The sequence below is a fragment of the Myotis brandtii genome, unplaced genomic scaffold (genome assembly GCF_000412655.1).
Source record: "Myotis brandtii unplaced genomic scaffold, ASM41265v1 scaffold29, whole genome shotgun sequence".
Taxonomy (NCBI): domain Eukaryota; kingdom Metazoa; phylum Chordata; class Mammalia; order Chiroptera; family Vespertilionidae; genus Myotis; species Myotis brandtii.
In genome coordinates this window covers 3,166,916-3,187,302 of record NW_005361075.1, presented here as the reverse complement: position 1 = coordinate 3,187,302, position 20,387 = coordinate 3,166,916, and the positions used below count along the sequence as shown (strand labels likewise).

The window sequence follows — 20,387 nt, the reverse complement described above, 5'->3', positions numbered from 1 at the left end:
GGTCAGCTGGGGGCGGGGCCCAAGCGGTGTGGGCGGAGCTGCACCCTTCGGAGCGGTCCAGCCCCCGGAGTGTGGTTTGGAGGCCCCCGCCCAGCAGACAGATTAAGTTTCGTGCAATAGTTCGCTGTGGCCTCACGTTAGCTACTGACAATCAGCTTGTTTCTTCTGGAGACGTGGCTCGCCCTATAAAGTGCAGCTCCGCCCTGTGAAGTGCAGCTCCACCCGATACAGTATAGCCACCTGCAAAGACCATGTCCTCTCGCCCCCAGAGCCTCATCATAGTATCTGTGCCCTGTCGAGAGCACCCCACACCTGAGAGGAACTGCGAAACATCAGCTAGTGCAACCAGTTCGACCGCATCGGTGCCTTACTCCCAAGCCTTTGTAATGAATCCTTCCTCTCCATTCTACCCACCTGCCTCGCTTCTTCCCCCAAGATTTACCTGCACCTCCCCCAGAGTAATCCCACTCCATCCGCAGCCTCAACCTCACACTCTAGAGCAGTGGTTCTCAACCTTGGCTGCACATTAGAATCACCTGGGAATCTTTTTAAAATCCTGATTTCTGGGCCTCATCCTCCGGAAATTCTGTTTCTTTGTTACTAATGTTGTGGCCCCACCCCATAACAAAGAAACAGAATTTCCGGAGGATGAGGCCCAGAAATCAGGATTTTAAAAAGATTCCCAGGTGATTCTAATGTGCAGCCAAGGTTGAAACCACTGCTCTTCTAGAGTCTTTCTCTGAAGATGGCAGTCAGACCAGTGGTGCGACAGAGGGGAGAAAGCAAATGGTTTGACAAACCACCCTACTTTTCTTCTTGTTCAGAGCTATAGAAACATTCTTAGACACCCTCCCCCTTATATCCAAGATAACCAAGCTTATCTAACCAACTCATAGGCCTAGAGAGGTAAAGCAAAAACCCCTCCAATTCCTTTCTTCGTGTAAAAACTGCTAGGAGAAAATGTTACTAGTTGTAAAAGAGTCCAACAGAGGAGAAAAAGGAGAGTGAATTGACAAAAGAAAAATCCAAATAAAGTACAAAGTAGAAAACGCGGGGACCAAAAACTGGGCTGAGCATCGTCAGTTATCTGGTACAGGCTGGTTTGCACACAGACTTTCTCCTGGAGAGAAAAGAAACAGCACAAATTAGTCCTGAGAATCTCTCTGTAGCACACCTGGGGAGTTCCAGAAAGTCTCTCCAGACCAGAACCTTTCCTTTGGGAACCTCTGCTGCAACTAGAAAATAAAATGGCTGTAACCACTCTTGTGCTCTTCTAGGTGGGCTCAGCTGGGCCACTTCCCCGGCTGTTGCATACTTACTCGTTACTTACTTAGCTCACATTGTGGTGCTGCCTCCGTCTTACGCTGCTTCTTCATTGTGCAGAACGGGTTTGACTTCCTCCCGTGCTAGCTCGTCTATAGAAGCAGACAAGTGTGCCTCCCTTGCTTAAATAAGGGCACGGAGGCTGCTCTGGGTAACGCAACACTGATAAAGACACAGCAAGGAATTTCAAGAGGCAATCCACCTCCTTCAAAGCATAATCAAATTTCATCTTTGACCTGCCATGAAAAGGGAAGCATCATATATCTGCCACTCCTAGATATTAATGAACAATTAATTGAGTTTGAAAACTTGTAATCTAAGATTTCATCTGTTCTCTCTGACAGGAGATAGAGGCGGTGTATGAAAGGGGTGAAGTCAGAGGCATTGCTTTCCTCCAGGCCGCCACTCCTGCGGGAGTAAAGTTGGTTCGGGCACTTGTACCAGGGCTGCATGTACATTGGGACTCTGCTCCCCTGAGACGTAAACTGAAACCAATTAACCCCGAGCTTGACAGTCCACAAGTATGTTCCACATGGTACGTGAGCACTGATGCCATTAGGAGTCGTCTCCGGGTGTGGGTAAAAATGCCACCCGCCTATCCCTCGGGACTTTAAGGACCTGCTGGCATTAGTCCAATCAGTGATTCACAGGCAGACAACAAAGCCGCACAAATCCAGTACTCTGTGACTGATGAAAGAAAGAAAAGGAAGGGAGGGAGAAAGGGAGGGAGAAAGAAAGAAAGAAAGAAAGAAAGAAAGAAAGAAAGAAAGAAAGAAAGAAAGAAAGAAAGAAGAAAGAGAGAGAGAAAGAAAGAAAAAAGAAAGAAAGAGAGAGAGAGAGAGAGAGAGAGAGAGAGAGAGAGAAAGAAAGAAAGAAAGAAAGAAAGAAAGAAAGAAAGAAAGAAAGAAAGAAAGAAAGAGGGAGGGAGGAAGGAAGGATAATGAAGGCTTCTGAGAAAGAGGGGAAGAAGGGAGGGAGGAAGGGAAGAAGGAAGGAAAAAAAGGAAGTACCTTGAGACTGAAAAAACAAAACAAAACAGAGGAAGTCCAGAATTTCTCAATCTGGGAGGAATTTTAAGGATGAGGAAAATTTGCCTCAGGCAAATAAATAGCTTAGTAGATCAGCTGGAGAGGCAAAGCTGGAAAGGAGACGCTTTGGGGTGGGGTAAGGAGAACGGGATGGGATACTGGAAGGAAGGAGTTGCTGCCTTCAGAAAGCTTTCTGGTAGTTTTAAAGCAGTGGTTCTCAACCTTCCTAATGCCGCAACCCTTTAATACAATTCCTCATGTTGTGGTGACCCCCAACCATAAAAGTATTTTCGTTGCTACTTCATAACTGTAATTTTGCTACTGTTATGAATCGTAATGTAAATATCTGATATGCAGGATGTATTTTCATTGTTACAAATTGAAAGTAAGTAAAGCATAGTGATTAATCACAAAAATGATATGTAATTATATATGTGTTTTCCAACGGTCTTAGGCGACCCATGTGAAAAGGTCATTCGACCCCCAAAGGCGTTGCGACCCACAGGTTGAGAACCGCTGTTTTAAAGGAAATCTGCTTAGGTGTGGAGGATAGAGGAAGCTAGAGCAGTGTCCCAGCGTGCAAGGCCACACGCAGGCAGCCAGTGGTGTGGTAGAAGTCCAGGAGGTTGGCTATGTCCTAGTTTTTGGTAACTTGAGTATGGTAATATTTACTTTACTAATGGTAATGGGGGAGTTGTGTACTTAAGCAGAAGGGTTTTATTATGGAATGTAGGCCGATTTCCAGGTGGTGTAGGTTTCTCTTTTTCAGGCTTATTTTCTTTTTATTTTTTTAAAATGTATTTTTAGCCCTGACCGGTTTGGCTCAGTGGATAGAGCGTCAACCTGCAGACTGAAGAGTCATGGGTTCTATTCCAGTTGGGGGCACATGCCCAGATTGTGGGCTCAATTGATTTCAGAGAGGAAGGGAGAGGGAGAGAGAGAGATAAGAGACATCAATGATGAGAGAGAATCACTGATCAGCTGCCTCCTGCACACCCCCTACTGGGGATCAAGCCCGAAACCCGGGCATGTGCCCTTGCTGGAATCGAACCCGGGACCCTTCAGTCCGAAGGCCGACACTCTATCCACTGAGCCAAACCAGCCAATGCCAGGCTTATTTTCTTTTTAAAAATGTATTGATTTGATTTGAGAGAGAGAGGAAGGGAGAGACATACACAGAGAGAGATATCAATTTGTTGCGCCATCCATCCATGCACTCATTCGTTGATCCTTGCATGTACCCTGACCCAGCTGAACCCCCATCACTGGCACGTCCAGACGATGCTCCAACCAAATGAGCTACTTGGCCAGGGCCAGGCTTATTTTCTCATGCATCTTGTCTGAAGCTTTTGGGGACAGATTTCCAATGCCCAGAGGAATAGTAGATGGCAAGTTTTATGGTTTTTATCTTTTAACCAATTTGAGGGAAACAAATTAATTTGAGACAAAATTAAGGTGAGTTTTGTAAGACATTTTTATTTTTAGCTTGGGGTAATGAAGCATTTTAGTTTTGTAAATAAGTTGTAAATGTCCAGTTTGGGTGTGTAACTGGCAGGGGGAGGAGGGTGGGGAGCAAGATATGTTTTGAGTTCTTTTCTCCGTAGGTCTGTCTAGAATCTCAAAGGCAAATTACTCAGGGTAACAGAAAAAAATAAAATCCAGTTTCAGGATAATCAGAACACCACAGGTTTATAGTTTCTAGAGACTAGAACCTGAGCAGTTCTCTCTTTGAGGTCTGTGGTGGAGCTGTCCATTAGAGAAATGGCTGGTGGTTATTCTTTTTCCCACCCCTTAATCAGATTTTTAAAGTATGTAACCCCTTAACTTTACTTGAAGTATTTGGGGGTGGTCTTAACAGGGAAGAGGGTGAAGGAGAAAAAAAAGAAAATCTGCTTAGTACCATAAAAATATATACAAATGAATGTGATAGAAATAAATACCTTAGAATGGAAAAGAAAAGTAGTTATTAATTCATATTAATCAAGGTAGACTTCCAGCAAGTGGCTCTGGTTCCTACACATAGAACAGTCAGTAGAAGAAACTAGGTAGTGATCTGCCAGGACCCCAGATTAAGATCTCTTTAGTCAGGAGTGCCCTCAAGTATTTACTAGAAGTCCTATCATAACAACTTGATCTATCCTTCTTTTTGTCCTTGTTGGCCAAGTTTCCTAAGGCAAAACTGGGCTGGCCACCAATTTGTCCCCCTTCACCAGAGAGAAGTTAGATGAAATCATCCAACTAAAGTGTTGGAGGAAAAAGCCCTATTTTAGTTTTGGAATTCCAAACATTGGAATGGATTTTACAGTGAGTCTCTACCATTGCCCCGCTGTTTTCTTTACTCAGCAGTTTCTCCCAACATACACACTCCACTCTTGCCTTCTGGGCCCCGGATTCTCACATAGTCATGTTACCAGACCTTAAATGCCAGGTTCTGGAGTATCAATGTCCTAAAAATGAGCACTGAACTCAGTACAAATCAAGCAGATAGAGTTCATTGAAAAGAACTTGTCCTAGGTGGAGTTACCAGAAAAGAGAAGTCAAGCTCTCCAAGGGGTTCTTGTGGGTGGCTTGTACAGGGGCCTTGGAGTGGTGTGGGGCTTGGGAATGAGGATGAGGCCAGTTGTCCCATGCTTCTTGTCTATTGGTGGTTGATCTCAGGGTAGTCACAGGATGTTTTCCATGGTCAATGGACCACCCAAAGAGCCTGTAAAATAATGCTTGTGCAAACATTCTGGTGACCATTAATGGACTGAGAAAGAGGTTGGTGGGGAGTCTTCTTGGGGGGTGGAGTCAGAGATGCAGAATAACCAAGTTCCTAAAGCTGAACAGAATTAGTTTAGAAAGACATGTTGGGCCTCCAGGTAAGATGGCAATGTAGGTAAACGTGGTACTAGAATCCTCCCACAAATACATCAAAAATACAACTAATCGCCCAGCTGGCATGGCTCAGTGGTTAAGCATTGACCTGTGAACCAGGAGGTCATGATTCGATTCCCAGTCAGGGCACATGCCCCGGTTGTAGGCTAAATCCCCAGTGTGGAGCGTGCAGGAGGCAGCCAATCAATGATTCTCTCTTATCATTGATGTTTCTATATCTCTCTCCCTCTCCCTTCCTCTCTGAAATCAATAAAAATATATTTTAAAAAACAACAACTAATCTTCAGAACCACCTGAAATCTAGGTGAATGGAAGTCCTAAGGAATTAAAGAAGAAGCCACATTGAGACTGGTAGGAGGGGCAGAGGCACAGAACCATTTGGTGTTTTTTAATTGGGAGAAATATCTTGGCTCTGGAGGTCCCCCCTGAGAAGCAAGTCGTCCCTGCCCCACACCAGACCTCTCAGCCCAGGGTTCCAGTGCCAGGAAAAGTCCCGATAACTTCAGGCTGTAAAAACCAGTGGGGAATCAGGCTGAGAAAGACGGAGGGTAGCAGGAGTCCCAGACATTTCTTCTTAAAGGACCTGTGCACAGACTTACCTGGACTCACTCCCTCTGAGCTCCAGCATTGAGCAGCAACTTGAAAGGAACCAGGGGTATACAGGAAGGAACTAAATTGTCTGGCACCAGGGCAACGCTTGAAAGTTGGCTGGAAGGGCAGAATTCTCCCAGACAGAAGTGCTGGCAGAAGCCATTGTTCCTTTGCTGAACCTTCCCCCACACAGGGCTGGCAGGTGGGCACCATATCTGAGTCTCTATCAACCTGCTCACACTGTTTGCCCCACCCTGATGATTCCCTGAGACCCTGTCCGCACCCAACTTGCAGGCTCACCCAAGTCATTTCCAGTGGCTTTTCTATACAACTCATGTCTCTTGCCTCATGCTTTGGACTTTCCTAAAATCTCTCAAACAAGCAGCAGCTGGCCTCAATGTGCTCTGTACCTGTCACTAAATGGCCACAGGCCCAGCACTAGCGGCAGCCTACCTTGGTTCACAGCCTGGCATCTCCTGGGCACCTCCAAGCCCAACACACATAGCAGCCATCTATAGATTGCTCAGTGCTAGTGCTGGGTGGCCCCAGGCAGGGCACAGGCAGTGGTTGACTTTGCACCTCCTGGGAGGCCCCAGTACCAGTGCACTGGCGGACAGCTTCAGACCTTGCTCAATTACAACCCCATCACCTCCATGAGCGACAGACTCAAGGGGTGGACTCCGTGAGCACCAAAGCCCCATGGAAATCCTGCTCCCTAGGGTCAACTCCTGCACAGCAGCTCTTTTGCTATAGTTGAAGCTGGTCCTCACAGCCAATTATCTTGGGAATCAATCCTTCCCAGTGATGCCAACAACAATTAAGGCTCAACTACAACAGGACAGTGCACACAGACCACACAGGGGCACACCTGAAACACCCACCTCAGGTGACTGGGAGGTTGCACCGCTGGGCCCTACAGGACACCTACTACACAAGGCCACTCTACCAAGTCCAGGAGACATAGCAGTTCTACCTAATACATAGGAACAAACACAAAGAAGTAGCCACAATGTGGAGGCAAAGACACATGTTGCAAATGAAAGAACAGGAGAAATCTCCAGAAAAAGAACTAAATGAAATGGAATCAAGTAAACTATCAGAAACAGAGTTCAAAACAATGGTTATAGGGATGCTCAAAGAACTTACTGAGAACTTCAAGGAACTTAGTGAGAACTTAAATAGCATGAAAAAGGACTTAGGAACCATAAAAAAGAACCAGTCAGAAATGAAGGATACACTAACTAAAATGAAGAATAATTTACAGGAAATCAACAACAGAGTAGAGGATGCTGAGAATCAAATCAGGGATTTGGAATATGAGAAAGCAAAAAAACACCCAATTGCCCTGACCGGTTTGGCTCAGTGGATAGAGCGTCAGCCTGTGGACTCAAAGGTCCCAGGTTCGATTCCGGTCAAGGGCATATACCCTGATTGCGAGCACATCCCAAGTAGGGGGTGTGCAAGAGGCAGCTGATCGATGTTTCTCTCTCATCGATGTTTCTAACTCTCTATCCCTCTCCCTTCCTCTCTGTAAAAAATCAATAAAATATATTAAAACAAAAACAAAAACACCCAATCAGAACAGTAAAAACAAAAAATAATAAAAAAATATAAAGATAGTGTAAGAAGCCTCTGGGACAACTTCAAGTGTACCAACATTCACATCATGGGGTCCTGGAAGGAGAAAGAAATTGAAAACCTATTTGAAAAAATAATGACAGAAAACTTTCCATATCTGATGAAAGAAATAGGCATACAAGTCCAGGAAGCACAGAGAGTCCCAAACAAGATAAATCTAAATTGGCCCACACCAAGACACATCATAATTAAAATGCCAAAGGTTAAAGGCAAAGAGAGCATCTTAAAAGCAGCAAGAGAAAAGCAGTTAGTTACTGACAAGGGAGCACCCATACGACTGTCAGCTGATTTCTTTCTTTTTTTTTTTTAAATATATTTATTTATTGATTTCAGAGAGGAAGGGAGAAGTAGAGAGAGAGAGAGAGAGAAACATCAATGATGAGAGAGAATCATTGATCGGCTGCCTCCTGCAAGCCCCGTACTGGGGATCAAGCCCGCAACCGAGGCATGTGCCCTTGTCTGGAATCAAACCTGGGACCCTTCAGTCTGCAGGCTGATGCTCTATCCACTGAGCCAAGCTGGCTAAGGCAGTCAGCTGATTTCTTAACAGAAATTATGCAGGCCAGAAGGGAGTGGCAAGAAATATTCAAAGTGATGAAAAGCAAGAACCTACAACCAAAATTACTCTACCCAGCAAAGCTATCATTTAGAATTGAAGGTCAGATAAAGAGCTTCCCAGACAAGAAAAAGCTAAAGGATTTCATCACCACCAAACCAGTATTACATGAAATGTTAAAGGTTTTTTTTAAAGAAAAAGATTAAAAAAATATGAACAATAAAATGGCAATACATATCTATCAACAATTGAATCGAAAAATCAAAATAAATGAAGAAGCAGAAATAGACTCATAGATACAGAGAACAGTTTGACAGTTGCCAGATGGGAGGAGGGTTGGGGAAATGGGTGAAAAAGGCAAAGGGATTTAGAAGCACAAATTAGTAGTTTGTATAGTCATGGGGGTGTAAAGTACAGCATAGGGAATCTATACTAATAAAAGAGAAGCATGCAAATTGGTGTCACTCCGCTACACCCACCAACCAATCAGGATGAGTATGCAAATGAACCCACCAAAGATGGCAGTTAATTTGCATATACAGGCATGGAGCAAAGACTGAAGACAACTGAAGACTGAAGAGGCTTGGCTTCTCCGCTGTGGCCGGAGCGAAGGCCTGGGTCCCGGGTGCCAGAGGAAAACCAGTGCTGGCAGCCAGGGGAAGGAAGGCCTATTGCACGAATCTCTTCGTGCAACAGGCCTCTAGTATAGTCAATAATATTCTAAAAACTAGGTATGGTGTCAGATGGGTATGAGATTTTTTGAGATCATTACTTAAGTTATGTCTAATTACTGGGTTGTGCACCTGAAACTGATATAATATTGTATGTCAAGTGTAATTGAAAAATAAAAAAATTATTTTAAAAAAGACATCTTTGAGTCTTCTATTTAACTTCATCATACATTAAGAATAAGAACACACGAACACATATGTTTGTTCCATTTAATTTCATTCATTTAATAAATACAACATTGAGCATCTACTGTGTGCCAGGTTCTGTTCTAGGCTCTGGAAGACAGCAATGATCAAAGACATACAAAGTTCCTGCTCTTAGAGAACTGGTTCTGTGGGGGAGACAAATAATAAATAAGTCAATAAGTATATGTCAGGGGGTGATAAATTCTATTACAAAATAAATTTAAACCCTGGCCAGGTAGCTCAGTTGGTTAGAGTGTCTTCCTGATATGTCAAGGTTGCAGGTTCGATCCCTGGGGCAGGGCACACGCAAGAATCAACCAATAAATGCATAAATAAGTGGAACAACAAATCAATGTTTCTCTCTTTCCTCCTTCCTCTCTCTCTAAATCAACAAATTTTTAAAAAGACCCTGAGACAAGATCAATTTGTATGTGTATGTGAACATATTATTCCTTTGTCTTACATTAAATATATGCTAGTAATTTTATGATAGTGATATTAAACTGCAAAATCATTTTTTAAAAATTTTTATTAATTTTAGAGAGAGAAAAACACTGATTTGTTGTTCCATTTATTTATGCATTCATTGGTTGATTCTTGTATGACAGGGATTGGCATATGGGGACAATGCTCTAACTAACTGTGCTACCCGGCCAGGGCAAACTGCAAAATCCTTGAAGTCTTTCTAATATTGACTCAGTTAGGTAAAACATTTATGAATCTTGCTGACTGTGCAAATGTGCCTAGAAGTTCAGTAAAGTGGTGCTGGCTAGATAATGAGCCATGCATCATGGTGAATATCAAGACTGATGGAAGAGACCCTAGGTGACCCTGCCACAGCTGGGTGGGGAAAATCTCTCTCCAGGAGTTCGCTTACCTCTGTCCTTTTGCTCTAATTGCTGTGGACGTGCCGGGCAGCACAAAAGGGCTCCTGAGGGTGGTTCCCGCTGATGCCGGGTAAAGGTCCCCGTAGGCAGAGCCGAAGACTCACATAAAGTAAAAGTTCCTCTGAACTCGAGCGATACCAAGGGTTATGTTGCCTGGAACAGAAAAGGTTTGGGGTGGGGCGTGCGTACGCAGGGTGGAAAAAAGTGGAGGGAGTCAGAAAGCAAGAGACCCGCCCTCCCTAATCGGTTTCCCTGAACTTGGAACCCCTATAACCAACCCCTGGTAGGCACTGCTCTGCGCCCAGTGGAATTGCACTGACTTCTGACGTGTTTGATGTTAATTCTTTACTGTCCACAGTGGCTAGATTGGTCTGCCTTTTTTATTATCATATAGATATGTCCTTTACTCATCTATGTATATTAATTTTCGTAGTGTAAATTATTAGACTTGTTCATGAATAATGCATTCTAAATTTAGTTGTGTCCTCCTTTTGATTGCCTGTTGCAGGCAGGCACTGATAAAGGCTTTTGATGATGATTATGACTTCAATGATTACAGTAGAAATCAAAGGCTATTTCTTGTCATTTGGAATACTGCTCCTCTGAAAGTGATAACCTCCTCTTCTCTTACAGGTCTTCTCTCACAAACTGGCTTCAGCTGGCCTCAGCAGAACCCTTTCTTTTTTTTTTTTTTTGAGGGTATGTTTTTTAAAGCTGGGGACAGTGAAACAAAGAAGGGCTTAGGGTAGAAGAAGCAAAGGAGAGCGCCTAGGTGGGGCAGCATTGGCTCACTGAGAAGTCAGAGAAAAGGGGGCCTTGGGGACAGGTTCAGCGGATTAGCTTGGGACCAGCTGCTGCTGCCCACTGCTGCCCTGATTACAAGTCTCGAGGTCCCTTAGAGTTTAGGAGATGCGTGCCTGTGTGGAAGATGGGGAGGGCACTGAACCCTTCCGATGTGAAGCAGAAGACCTGCGTCTCACCAACTTCTGTATGACTCTATTGCACAGTCTTCTAGTGCAATCCAGAAAAAGCTCACAGGGCTTGCAGATAGGGCAGAGAGGTGCAGTTAAAAAGGAGATGTGTGCCCTGTCTGGTGTGGCTCATTTGGTGAGCATTGTCCAGAGCACTGAAGGGTTCAACTCCCAGTCAGGGCACATACCCAGGTTTCGAGTTTGATCCCCAGTCGGGGTGGGAACTGAAGGCAACCGACTCATGTTTCTCTCTCTCTCTCTCTCTCTCTCTCTCTCTCTCTCTCTCTCTTCAATGAAAAACATACCTTCAGGTGAGGATTTTAAAAAAATCCTGTCAGAAGTCTACACCTCTTCCCTTTCAGGGCCAGCTGTCTGAAACACCTTTTCTCCCCACAAGGATAATTCTTCTTCCAGGACCCTCAGGTTCTGGGTGTGATGGGTGAATAACCCTTGTATATCATCTTTTGCAGAGATTCCTTCCAATTATTCCCTTTACCTCATCTTTGCCATCTGTTTCTTCTTACAGGCCTCCAAAGAGCTACTTTTCTAAGCGTTGGCCTTATCTATATTCCCATTCTGATATTTTTAAGAAAAAAACTCACAGGGATGAAGTAAAATGGCTAGAATGCGAAAGATAACCACTACAGAAAGAAATGTGAAAAGTCAAATAGTGAGCCCAGAAATTCAGAAGATAGAAAAGGAACAGGCAAAAATACACTCCATGTGAATTAAAGACCTAAACTTATAAAACAAATTCAAAATTATCTGAAAAAATATAGAATATCTTTATGCTCTTTTTAAAAAATACATTATATTGAATTTTACAGAGAGGAGGGAGAGGGATAGGGAGTTAGAAACATCGATGAGAACCATCCATCAGCTGCCTCCTGCACACCTCCTACTGGGGATGTGCCCGCAACCAAGGTACATGCCCTTGACCGGAATCAAACCTGGGACCCTTCAGTCCGCAGGCTGACACTCTATCCACTGAGCCAAACCGGTTAGGGCTCTTTATGCTCTTAAGGCAGAATTTCTTAAGGCAAATTATGAAAGAGCAGAAGTCATAATGAACAATTTTGATAAAATTTAGTATAACAAATATTAAAAACTTCTACATGAGCTCTAGCTGGTTTGGCTTAGTGGATAGAGTGTCGGCCTGAAGGATCCCAGGTTCGATTTCCAGCCAAGGGCACGTGCTGGGGTTGCAGGCTCGATCCCCAGTAGGGGGCGCGCAGGAGGCAGCCGATCAATGATTCTCTGTCATCATTGATGTTTCTATCTCTCTCTGCCTCTCCCTTCCTCTCTGAAATCAATAAAAATATTTTTTAAAAACCCCACAAAACTCCTACATGAAAAACATCTTAAACAAGGTTAAATTACAAGTGACAGATGGGAAGACAGGGAGTAGATATCTGCATCGAACAGGTTTATCAGAAAGACTGTTACCTGGCATCTATAAAGGAGTCCTACAAACTGATGATAATAAGGAAGATAAACAGCCCAATAGAAAAGTGAACAAAAGGTATGAATTACCAGAAGAAATTAAAATAACCAATAATACATATAAAAATCAGCTTTCTCTAGTAATCAGAGAAATGCAGAGTAAATGGACAATGAGATTCATTCACATCTATTGGGCTAGCAATAATTTAAAAGTCTGATCATTTTAAGTGTTGGTGATGTCCACACAAGAAACATCCAAACCTGAGTTTATTTGAGCCAAACTGACCACAACTGCCAGGAAGCAAAGCTCTCAAATGCTTCAAAAAAATGTCAGTTTGCAGTTTCTTTTATACACATTAAGGAGGGACCTTACAGCCCAGTTGGTGTGGCTCAGTTGTTGAGTGTCGACCCACGAACCAGGAGGTCACGGTTAGATTACCGGTCAGGACACACGGCCGCATTGTGGGCTTGATCCCCAGTAGGGGGCGTGCAGGGGGCAGCCAATCAATAATTCTCATCATTGATGTTTCTGTAGCTCTCTCCCCCTCTCCTTTCCTTTCTGAAATCAATAAAAAATATCTATATTTCTTAAAAGGTTAACCTAGATGCACAAGAACAATGGACAGGGTAATTTAAAAACCTTTCACTAAAGAAGTTACAGGCCTGGGCAAAACTACCCAGCATGACCTTCCCAGTTAGGAATTTATGATGAGATCACCCTGTGAGGTTACTTTTGGTGAGATTTATTACAGCAGCCTTTTCTTCCATCATGAGGGTGTAGAGAAACTAGGAGGACTCTTATGCTGTAAAACTGATACAACTGCTTTGGAGAGCAACATGTTACTTGCTCAAGGTGAAAAAACACACATCCTTTGTCCCAGAGTCTATTGCAGGGGTGGGCAAACTTTTTGACTCGAGGGCCACAATGGGTTCTTAAACTGGACCGGAGGGCAAGAACAAAAGCATGGATGGAGTGTTTGTGTGAACTAATATAAATTCAAAGTAAACATCATTACATAAAAGGGTACGGTCTTTTTTTTTTTTAGTTTTATTCATTTCAAATGGGCCGGATCCGGCCCTCGGGCCGTAGTTTGCCCACGGCTGGTCTATTGCCTTAGAGCAGGGTGTTTCTCAATCCACTGGTGGTTCCTGAAATCAATCAATCAAGTGGGTCGTGTCCAGCATTTTACAAAAATGAAATAGAATATAAAATGTTAGAAGTGAGTTTTGATATAAAATGTGTTTACTATGAGTCACGGTTAAAAACCAGTCTGAGCCCTGACCGGTTTGGCTCAGTGGATAGAGCATCGGCCTGCAGACTGAAGGGTCCCAGGTTCGATTCCGGTCAAGGGCATGTACCTTGGTTGGGGGCACATCCCCAGTAGGGGGTATGCAGGAGGCAGCTGATCGATGTTTCTCTCTCATCGATGTTTCTAACTCTCCATCCCTCTCCCTTCCTCTCTGTAAAAAATCAATAAAATATATTATTGAAAAAATGAATCTGGTTTAAAAAAAAACAACCAGTCTGAAAACACTGCTTAAGTTTCTTATACCTAAGAACAAAGAGACATCTTCGAGGATGTTCCCTGCAATGGTGTGTTTGTAATAATGAAACATGAAAGCACTGTAAATGTCTATCAGTAGCAAATAGGTAAACAAACTGGAGTGTATTCCGGTGATGGAACACCGCACAGCAGCTAACATTAATGAACTTGGTCTATATCATCACATGGATGAATTCTGAAAACAAATTTGAGGAAAACAAAACAGAAAAATGCCACATTGTTAGGGGCAGAAATAGAATATTGGGGACTAGCTATAAGAAATAAAGTAAGAAATATTAATCATGCTCTGTTAACCGTGATTGTTTTGTTTTGATTAAAGAAAGCACATTTGAACCTGGCTGGGAGTTGTACATCCCCAGGACCTGGGAGTCAACCTTGGAATGAGGTCCATCAATGGCGTCCCACCCCAGCTTCCCAGAGCCCACCTTGCCTACTTCCCCATGCCCGGGATTCCTGCTCCCCCATGTAATCTTTGTCCTACCCAATATAAGCAGCTGGCTTCTGGGGGGCTGGAGAGCAGATGTTTGTGGGTGACCTGCTGCTCTCCCATTCTCCCAGCAGTACTGGAATAAATGCTCATATATGATTCAACTCTGTCTTCACTTGATTGGCTCAAGTTGTGATAGGCAGTCCGGACCCATTGGTTGTCCAGTTACAACATGAAACCAAATGTATGGTTTCTTATTTTATTTTGAGAGCACGTTTATTAAAGTTGGGGACAGTGAAACAAGGAAGGGCTTAGGATAGAAGAAGCAACAGGAGAGAGACTACTAGGCCAGGCTGCTTTGGCTCTAGAAACGTTACGGGAAAGAAAGGAGCCAAGGCGGGGCTGCTGTCAGCTCACTGGAAAATCAGAGAAAAGGGGGCCTTGGTGACAGGCTCCGAGGGTTAGCCCAGGAGGAGCTGCCACTGCACATTGTTCCCCTGGTGGCAAATCTTATGGGGACCCTCAGAGTGTAGGAGAGGCATGGCTATTGGAGGAGAGGAGGAAGGAAAAGGCTCAAACATGCTCCGGGAGGCAGAGTGCGCCGGAATATTTAAAACATTAAAAAATACTATATAGCCCTGGCCGGTTTGGCTCAGTGGATAGAGCGTTGGCCTGCGGACTGAGGGGTCCCAGGTTCGATTCTGGTCGGGGCATGTACCTTGGTTGCGGGCACATCCCCAGTAGGAGGTGTGCAGGAGGCAGCTGATCGATGTTTCTAACTCTCTATTCCTCTCCCTTCCTCTCTGTAAAAAATCAATAAAATATATTTTAAAAATATACTATATACTACTTATTTATATATAAATATATATTGTCATATAAATGCTCAAATACAGGGTATAAATGTATACACACTTTAACATCTGATAGCTTAATTGATGTCTTCTTTTTCAGATTTAAACACTGGAATATATAATTATTCAGAGTGTGTAAACATTTTTTGGGGGGGACACCCTGTATATATACACAAAGTATTAAAAGTGGACCGACATAAAGGGGCAGCCTAAAGGAAGAAAGGGAACTGGGACTTGGGAGAAAATAGGTTTGACATTATTTATTCATTTTGGGTGGTAGATACATAGATGAATGTTATAGTATTCTTTGTTCTTTTCCTTTTAAAACATGTTTAACACATAAGAAAAAAGGAATGCAATTAAGAAGTTTTAATACAAACCCTTGGTTATTAAAATTCTTTCATCCTGGGATTTTTTTTTTTTTCAGTGCCTTGGGAAGGATAACTTGTCGCAAACCAACCTGTCAAACCCAATGAATTAGTATCTAAAGGTGGCAGATCACTGCAGTTATTATCTGTCCTAGCAAGAGGTTTATCTTTTCCTGAAAAGCTTCCAGTCTTTCTTATCTTTGCACATACCGTTCCCTCTTTCCAAAGAGCCAGTCCTCGCAGTACTTGTCTTCGTCCGTCTCCAATTTATCCTCCGTGATCTAGTTCAAACAGGACTTCTCTGCATCTGGATGCACCGCCATCACCACCACCAGAATGTATTACTACTCCTTCCTTCAACTCTCACTGTACCTTAGACATTTTCCTGTTACAGCACCTCTCACGTGATAGTACAATTATTTTTTTCCTCTTAAAATCTTTTCAAATTAGTGCCAACCTTGACAAACTTGAATTTCTGGCTTCTCCTGCGAATGTGGAGGATCTGACACAATGTAACAAAGTACCCGGGGCATCTTTCCCGGGGCCTCATTCTCTCCTGTGCGTTGGCCCTTCTAGGCATTAAACCCGGGACTAAGTAAATAAATAAACAAACCTAGGACTGATATCATAGATTGTGTGGCTTAAATAATAAACATTTATTTTCTCAGTTCAGGATGCAGGAAGTCCAAGATCGGGAAGCCACCTGGTTTGGTTTCTGGAAATGGCTCTCTCTCTGGCTGGCTGCCTTCCCACAGTGCCCTCACCTGGTGGAGAGCGGTGAAGAGAGAGGGAGAGGGGAGAAGGGGAAGCACAATTATTATTATTATTTAAAATAAAAATTTTTATTTATTTCAGAGAGGAAGGGAGAGGGAAAGAGAGAAACAATAAGAGAGAATCATTGATCAGCTGCCTCCTGCACGCCCCCTACTGGGCATGTGCCCTTGACCGGAATCAAACCCGGGACCCTTCAGTCCACAGGCCAATGCTCTGTCCACTGAGTTAAACCAGCTAGGGCCACAATTATTTTTAAATGTCAATCTTCTCTACTAAACCTCTGAGCTTTTAGTAGAGGTTTCTGGGGGGCTGGAGAGGGCCTGCCTCTCATTTGCCTTTATTTTCCTGGAACCTAGCAGAATGATATAGAGCAGGCCCTCAAATGTTTGCCAAATGAACAACAACAAATGCTGATGACAAGCTAAATGACATGGCTTTGGGGAGCTCAAATCTGGTGCCCATTTATTGTAGCACAAATCTGGGATCATGTAAGATGGTCACCAGTCTGGTGGTTCCTCACTATCTCTTATCCAAATGGTTATAAAATAACTTTAATGATATCCTGAACCTCCAGTCTCTTCCCACTCTAATCCATATTAACTCCAGAGTAATTTTTACAAAATATCACCTTCATCTTGCCATTCCCTTGGGCAAAATGCATTATGATTCCCTAGGACCTTTTAAATCAAATTCAAATCTTTAATCTTTACACCTGAGGACCCCAAGCAAATCTAATCTTTACATGAGGCCCCAGAATACCACCTCACTCTGGTATTCCAAACAATCTCTCAAACATTTTATAATGTAAACTATACTAGGTAGGGCTGTAATCTTTTTTCATTTTTTAAAATTTAATTAATTGATTTGAGAGAGAGGGAGGGAGGGAGAGAGGATGGGAAAGGGAAACATTAATCTGTTTTTCTACTTAGTTATGCATTCATTGATTGATTTTTGTATGTGCCCTGACTGGGGATCGAACTCACAAGCTTGGTGTATCAGGACGATGCTCTAACTAGGGCCAATCTTTTTTTTTAATATGTTTTTATTGATTTCAGAGAGGAAGGGAGAGGCAGAGAGAAACATCAATGATGAGAATCACTGATCAGCTGCCTCCTGCACGCCCCCAACTCGAGATGGAGTCCATAACCCAGGTATGTGCCCCGGCTGGGAATTGAACTGTGACCTCCTGGTTTATAGGTTGACACTCAACCACTGATCTCACCGTCCAGGTAGGGCTGTACTCTTTATCTATCTAATCTCTGATTTATCTCAAGCAACAAAAACAATGCCTGGCCTGGGGAGAAGCTCAATAATTGTGGAATTAGTGAATAAATTAACTATTTATTAGTGAAAAAAAAGAACACAAAATATAAAGCAATTTCCTTTCAAAGGAATTATTATTTTTCAAATATATTTTTATTGCTTTCAGAGAGAGGAAGGGAGAGGGAGAGATAGGAACATCAATGATGAGAGAGAATCATTGATCGGCTGCCTCCTGCAGGCCCCACACTGGGGATTGAGCCTGCAACCTGGGCATGTGCCCGACCGTGACCTCCTGGTTCATAGGTCGACGCTCAACCATGCTGGGTGGGCTCAAAGGAATTATTTTGAGAGGAAAAATATTACTTTATACTCAGGTATATGTATTCAGTTAATAAATACTTAATAAGCACCTCCTGTGCCAGGGACTGTACTAGGGACCAGAAATACAGTGAGCTTAGAATCAAATGGGGAGCAGGACACATATGCAATACCTTAATCAATAAAGAAATTAGAATGCAAAAAAAAGAGCACAATGCTATAGTTAATTATTTTAAGTACTATGAAGGATAATTGTAGCTAGCTACAAGATGAATAACAGGGAAACCTAACTCCGAGGGCTTAAGAAAGAGTTTCCTGTAACAGCGCTGTTTATATACAAACTGCAGTAATTCATGGGCCCAGTCTGTCTGGGTTCAACTGCTGAGTCAAATACTGATTAGGTTACTTAACCTCGCTTAGGAAGTGGAGCTAACGATAGTATCTACCTCATGAAGTTAAGGGAGGATTAAACCACTTAATACATGTAAAGCCCTAAGAAAAATGATGGCAGTAGTATCTGCTCAATAAGTGTTAGCTATCATTACCACCATTTCAGCTGGCGCCTGCAAGACAAGCTAGAAGGGAGGGGAGAAACGCCACGCAGAGAGCAACAGGTGCAAAAGGCCAGGGGTATAGAGTGGCTTGCCTGGCCTTTGGCGGAACTGAAAGGCCGATATTCCTTAGCAGAGAGAGCTAAGGGGAAAGAGAGACAATGAGACAGGAGATGAGGCCCGGAAGGGAGGCCCGGTTAAGGAGTCTGAACTTTATCCTTAGGGTCAGAGGAAACTTGAAAGCCCCTCCTTCCCTCTCCATCCCCCCTCTCCTCTACTCCTCTACCTCCCTCCCCACCCCCCCAAGCTCTAGCAGTTACCCGAATGGATGTTTCCATTGGGTACCTGGGGCTTTTCCACGCTGGTGACCTTCCGTACCTGGCCCATCGTCCTTGCCCTGCTCATGCCTAACTGCCTACCACAGAAACCAGAGTTTATTCTTGAATTAGTATTTATTACTGTATTATTTTCCATACAAACAACTGTAAACCTATGTTTGCCCCCACCCCGTATTAACCCCTAGAGTGCCGGGAGCGCTATCAAAGCTTCGACATGGCATCCAGTGCTAAGTCTGCTTTTATTAGTGATGATGATATTGCTAAATATGTCAATGTAGTAAAGGGTTCCTTAAGTTTTTTAATATGTAACTTCATTTACTTGCGATTCATAATTTTTTTCCTAAACTGCTGTGAAATCAGCAAAAATGCCTTGGCAATGTTAGCATAGTTCCTAGGATATTGGTTGGCACTCAAAGGGTTCATATGTATTCAAGAGGTCTTAACTGTTTGGAGGCAGCTAAGTGCCACTTCTGGGAACCCTTCCCAGTTTCAGTTATTAATTAATTTGTTAAAAATTAATTAGGGTATAGCAGTGAACGAGACAGAACACTTGCTCTCAGCCTAGTTAGGGAGCCTGCCAAACAAGGAAACAAAACATATAAACGATGTCAGTGGTAAGTGCTATTAAAAAAATACACAGGGTGATAAGAGAAAATGTGTGTCCTTCGGTCAGAGAAAAACTTTCAGAAGAAAAGTGACATTCAAGCTGAGACCCGAGCTTGGTCTGCAGGAGGCGCTTAAGGAAAGACATTTCCCCACTAACTTGGGAAACGCCGACTCGGTTCGCCCAGGGGCCGCTCCCAGGCTCCCGACCTTTGCCACCAGATGCTAACTGGCCACGGGTGGTTCCCGGCCTAGGCACGCCGCCGCCACTAGAGGGCGCCGCGGGTCCTCCCAGCACCCAGGAGGCGCCGTGGCCCCAGACATTGCCAAATGGACATCTGGCACGTACCGCGTCCAGGCGCCGATGCAGGAGACTCGGACAGAGGGCAAGTGCGGCCCTAGGGAATGGAGAGGGGTCACTCAGAGAGAGGACGTCCTCAAGATCACAGAGCCTACCACGGGCAGAAACACTCGCTCCTTCGGGGATAGCCTGCTTCCGGCGCCTTGAAAGCAGGAAGTACTGGCTGCGTCCAATCCTGGCCCTGCTTCTGCACTCAGGCCTCCGGGCGCGTTCAGTGCCGGGTTAGCGTGTGGCCAGCGGTCTGTGGTTGCCAATCAGCTCTCAAGAAATGCGCACGCGCCGTCAAAGGGACGCGCATCACGGTGAACCTTGACCTGAAGAAGACCTGTCCTCCCCCTCCCTCGCCGAGAAGATGGCGCTCTCCAGGCTGTGCTGGGCTCGAGCTGCTCTGCGGGGTTCGGCGGTCACCCCTCGACCTTATGTCACGCGGAGGCTGCAGCTTGTTCGCTCTGGACTGGCCTGGGGAGCCCCCTGGTGAGGGCCCTGGAGGAAGCCGCGTTTCTGATGTACAGGCCCTTCCAGTGTCTTATCCTTGCTTGCATGCTGTCTCTTGGTTGTCAGGGTTCCACGCCCTGACCTGGGGGGTTTTATTCTTTTGCTCAGAAATCGCGCCCCGACCCCCGCTAGGGACCTGGCGTCTTGACCCCCTGAACTCTGAGTGCCCCGCGTCTCGCGAGGTCAGCTCTCGGCCTCCTGCTTCCGGCCCGGCTGTCCGGGTGTTCGCCTCGACCCCA

The 20,387-nt window shown here is 44.2% G+C and overlaps 2 protein-coding genes and 1 long non-coding RNA gene across 8 annotated transcripts in view; 1 reads left to right on the top strand and 2 right to left on the bottom strand.

Moving 5' to 3' along the window:
* Positions 1 to 1,399, bottom strand: part of SLC11A2 (solute carrier family 11 (proton-coupled divalent metal ion transporter), member 2) — a 58,549-nt gene extending 57,150 nt beyond the window's left edge. For all 4 annotated transcript variants that reach the window (XR_001362674.1, XR_001362673.1, XR_001362675.1 and 1 more), the window contains exon 1: positions 1,331 to 1,399. Coding sequence is in view for 1 of the 4 variants with exons in the window: in XM_005869259.2 (XP_005869321.1) it covers positions 1,331 to 1,376 (46 nt within the window). In the remaining 3 variants the exon portion in view is untranslated. The remainder of the gene's footprint in view (positions 1 to 1,330) is intronic.
* Positions 1,400 to 8,940: 7,541 nt separating this feature from the next.
* LOC106726606 lies at positions 8,941 to 19,723 on the bottom strand. 2 transcript variants are annotated; one of them, XR_001362671.1, is made up of 4 exons: positions 19,642 to 19,722; positions 15,656 to 16,209; positions 9,808 to 9,970; positions 8,941 to 9,076 (listed from the first exon to the last, which is right to left on the bottom strand). It is a non-coding gene; the product is annotated as an uncharacterized LOC106726606 (long non-coding RNA). The 2 variants fall into 2 exon arrangements; XR_001362672.1 differs by lacking the exon at positions 15,656 to 16,209 and having other exon boundaries at positions 19,642 to 19,723.
* Positions 19,724 to 19,952: 229 nt separating this feature from the next.
* Positions 19,953 to 20,387, top strand: part of LETMD1 (LETM1 domain containing 1) — a 9,958-nt gene continuing 9,523 nt past the window's right edge. Inside the window, exon 1 of one of the 2 annotated variants that reach the window (XM_005869256.2) lies at positions 19,953 to 20,127. In XM_005869256.2, the coding sequence (XP_005869318.1) occupies positions 20,006 to 20,127 (122 nt within the window). In that variant the 5' untranslated portion in view covers positions 19,953 to 20,005. Of the gene's footprint in view, positions 20,160 to 20,387 lie in introns of both variants that reach the window. The other variant, XM_005869254.2, reaches the window with a different exon arrangement.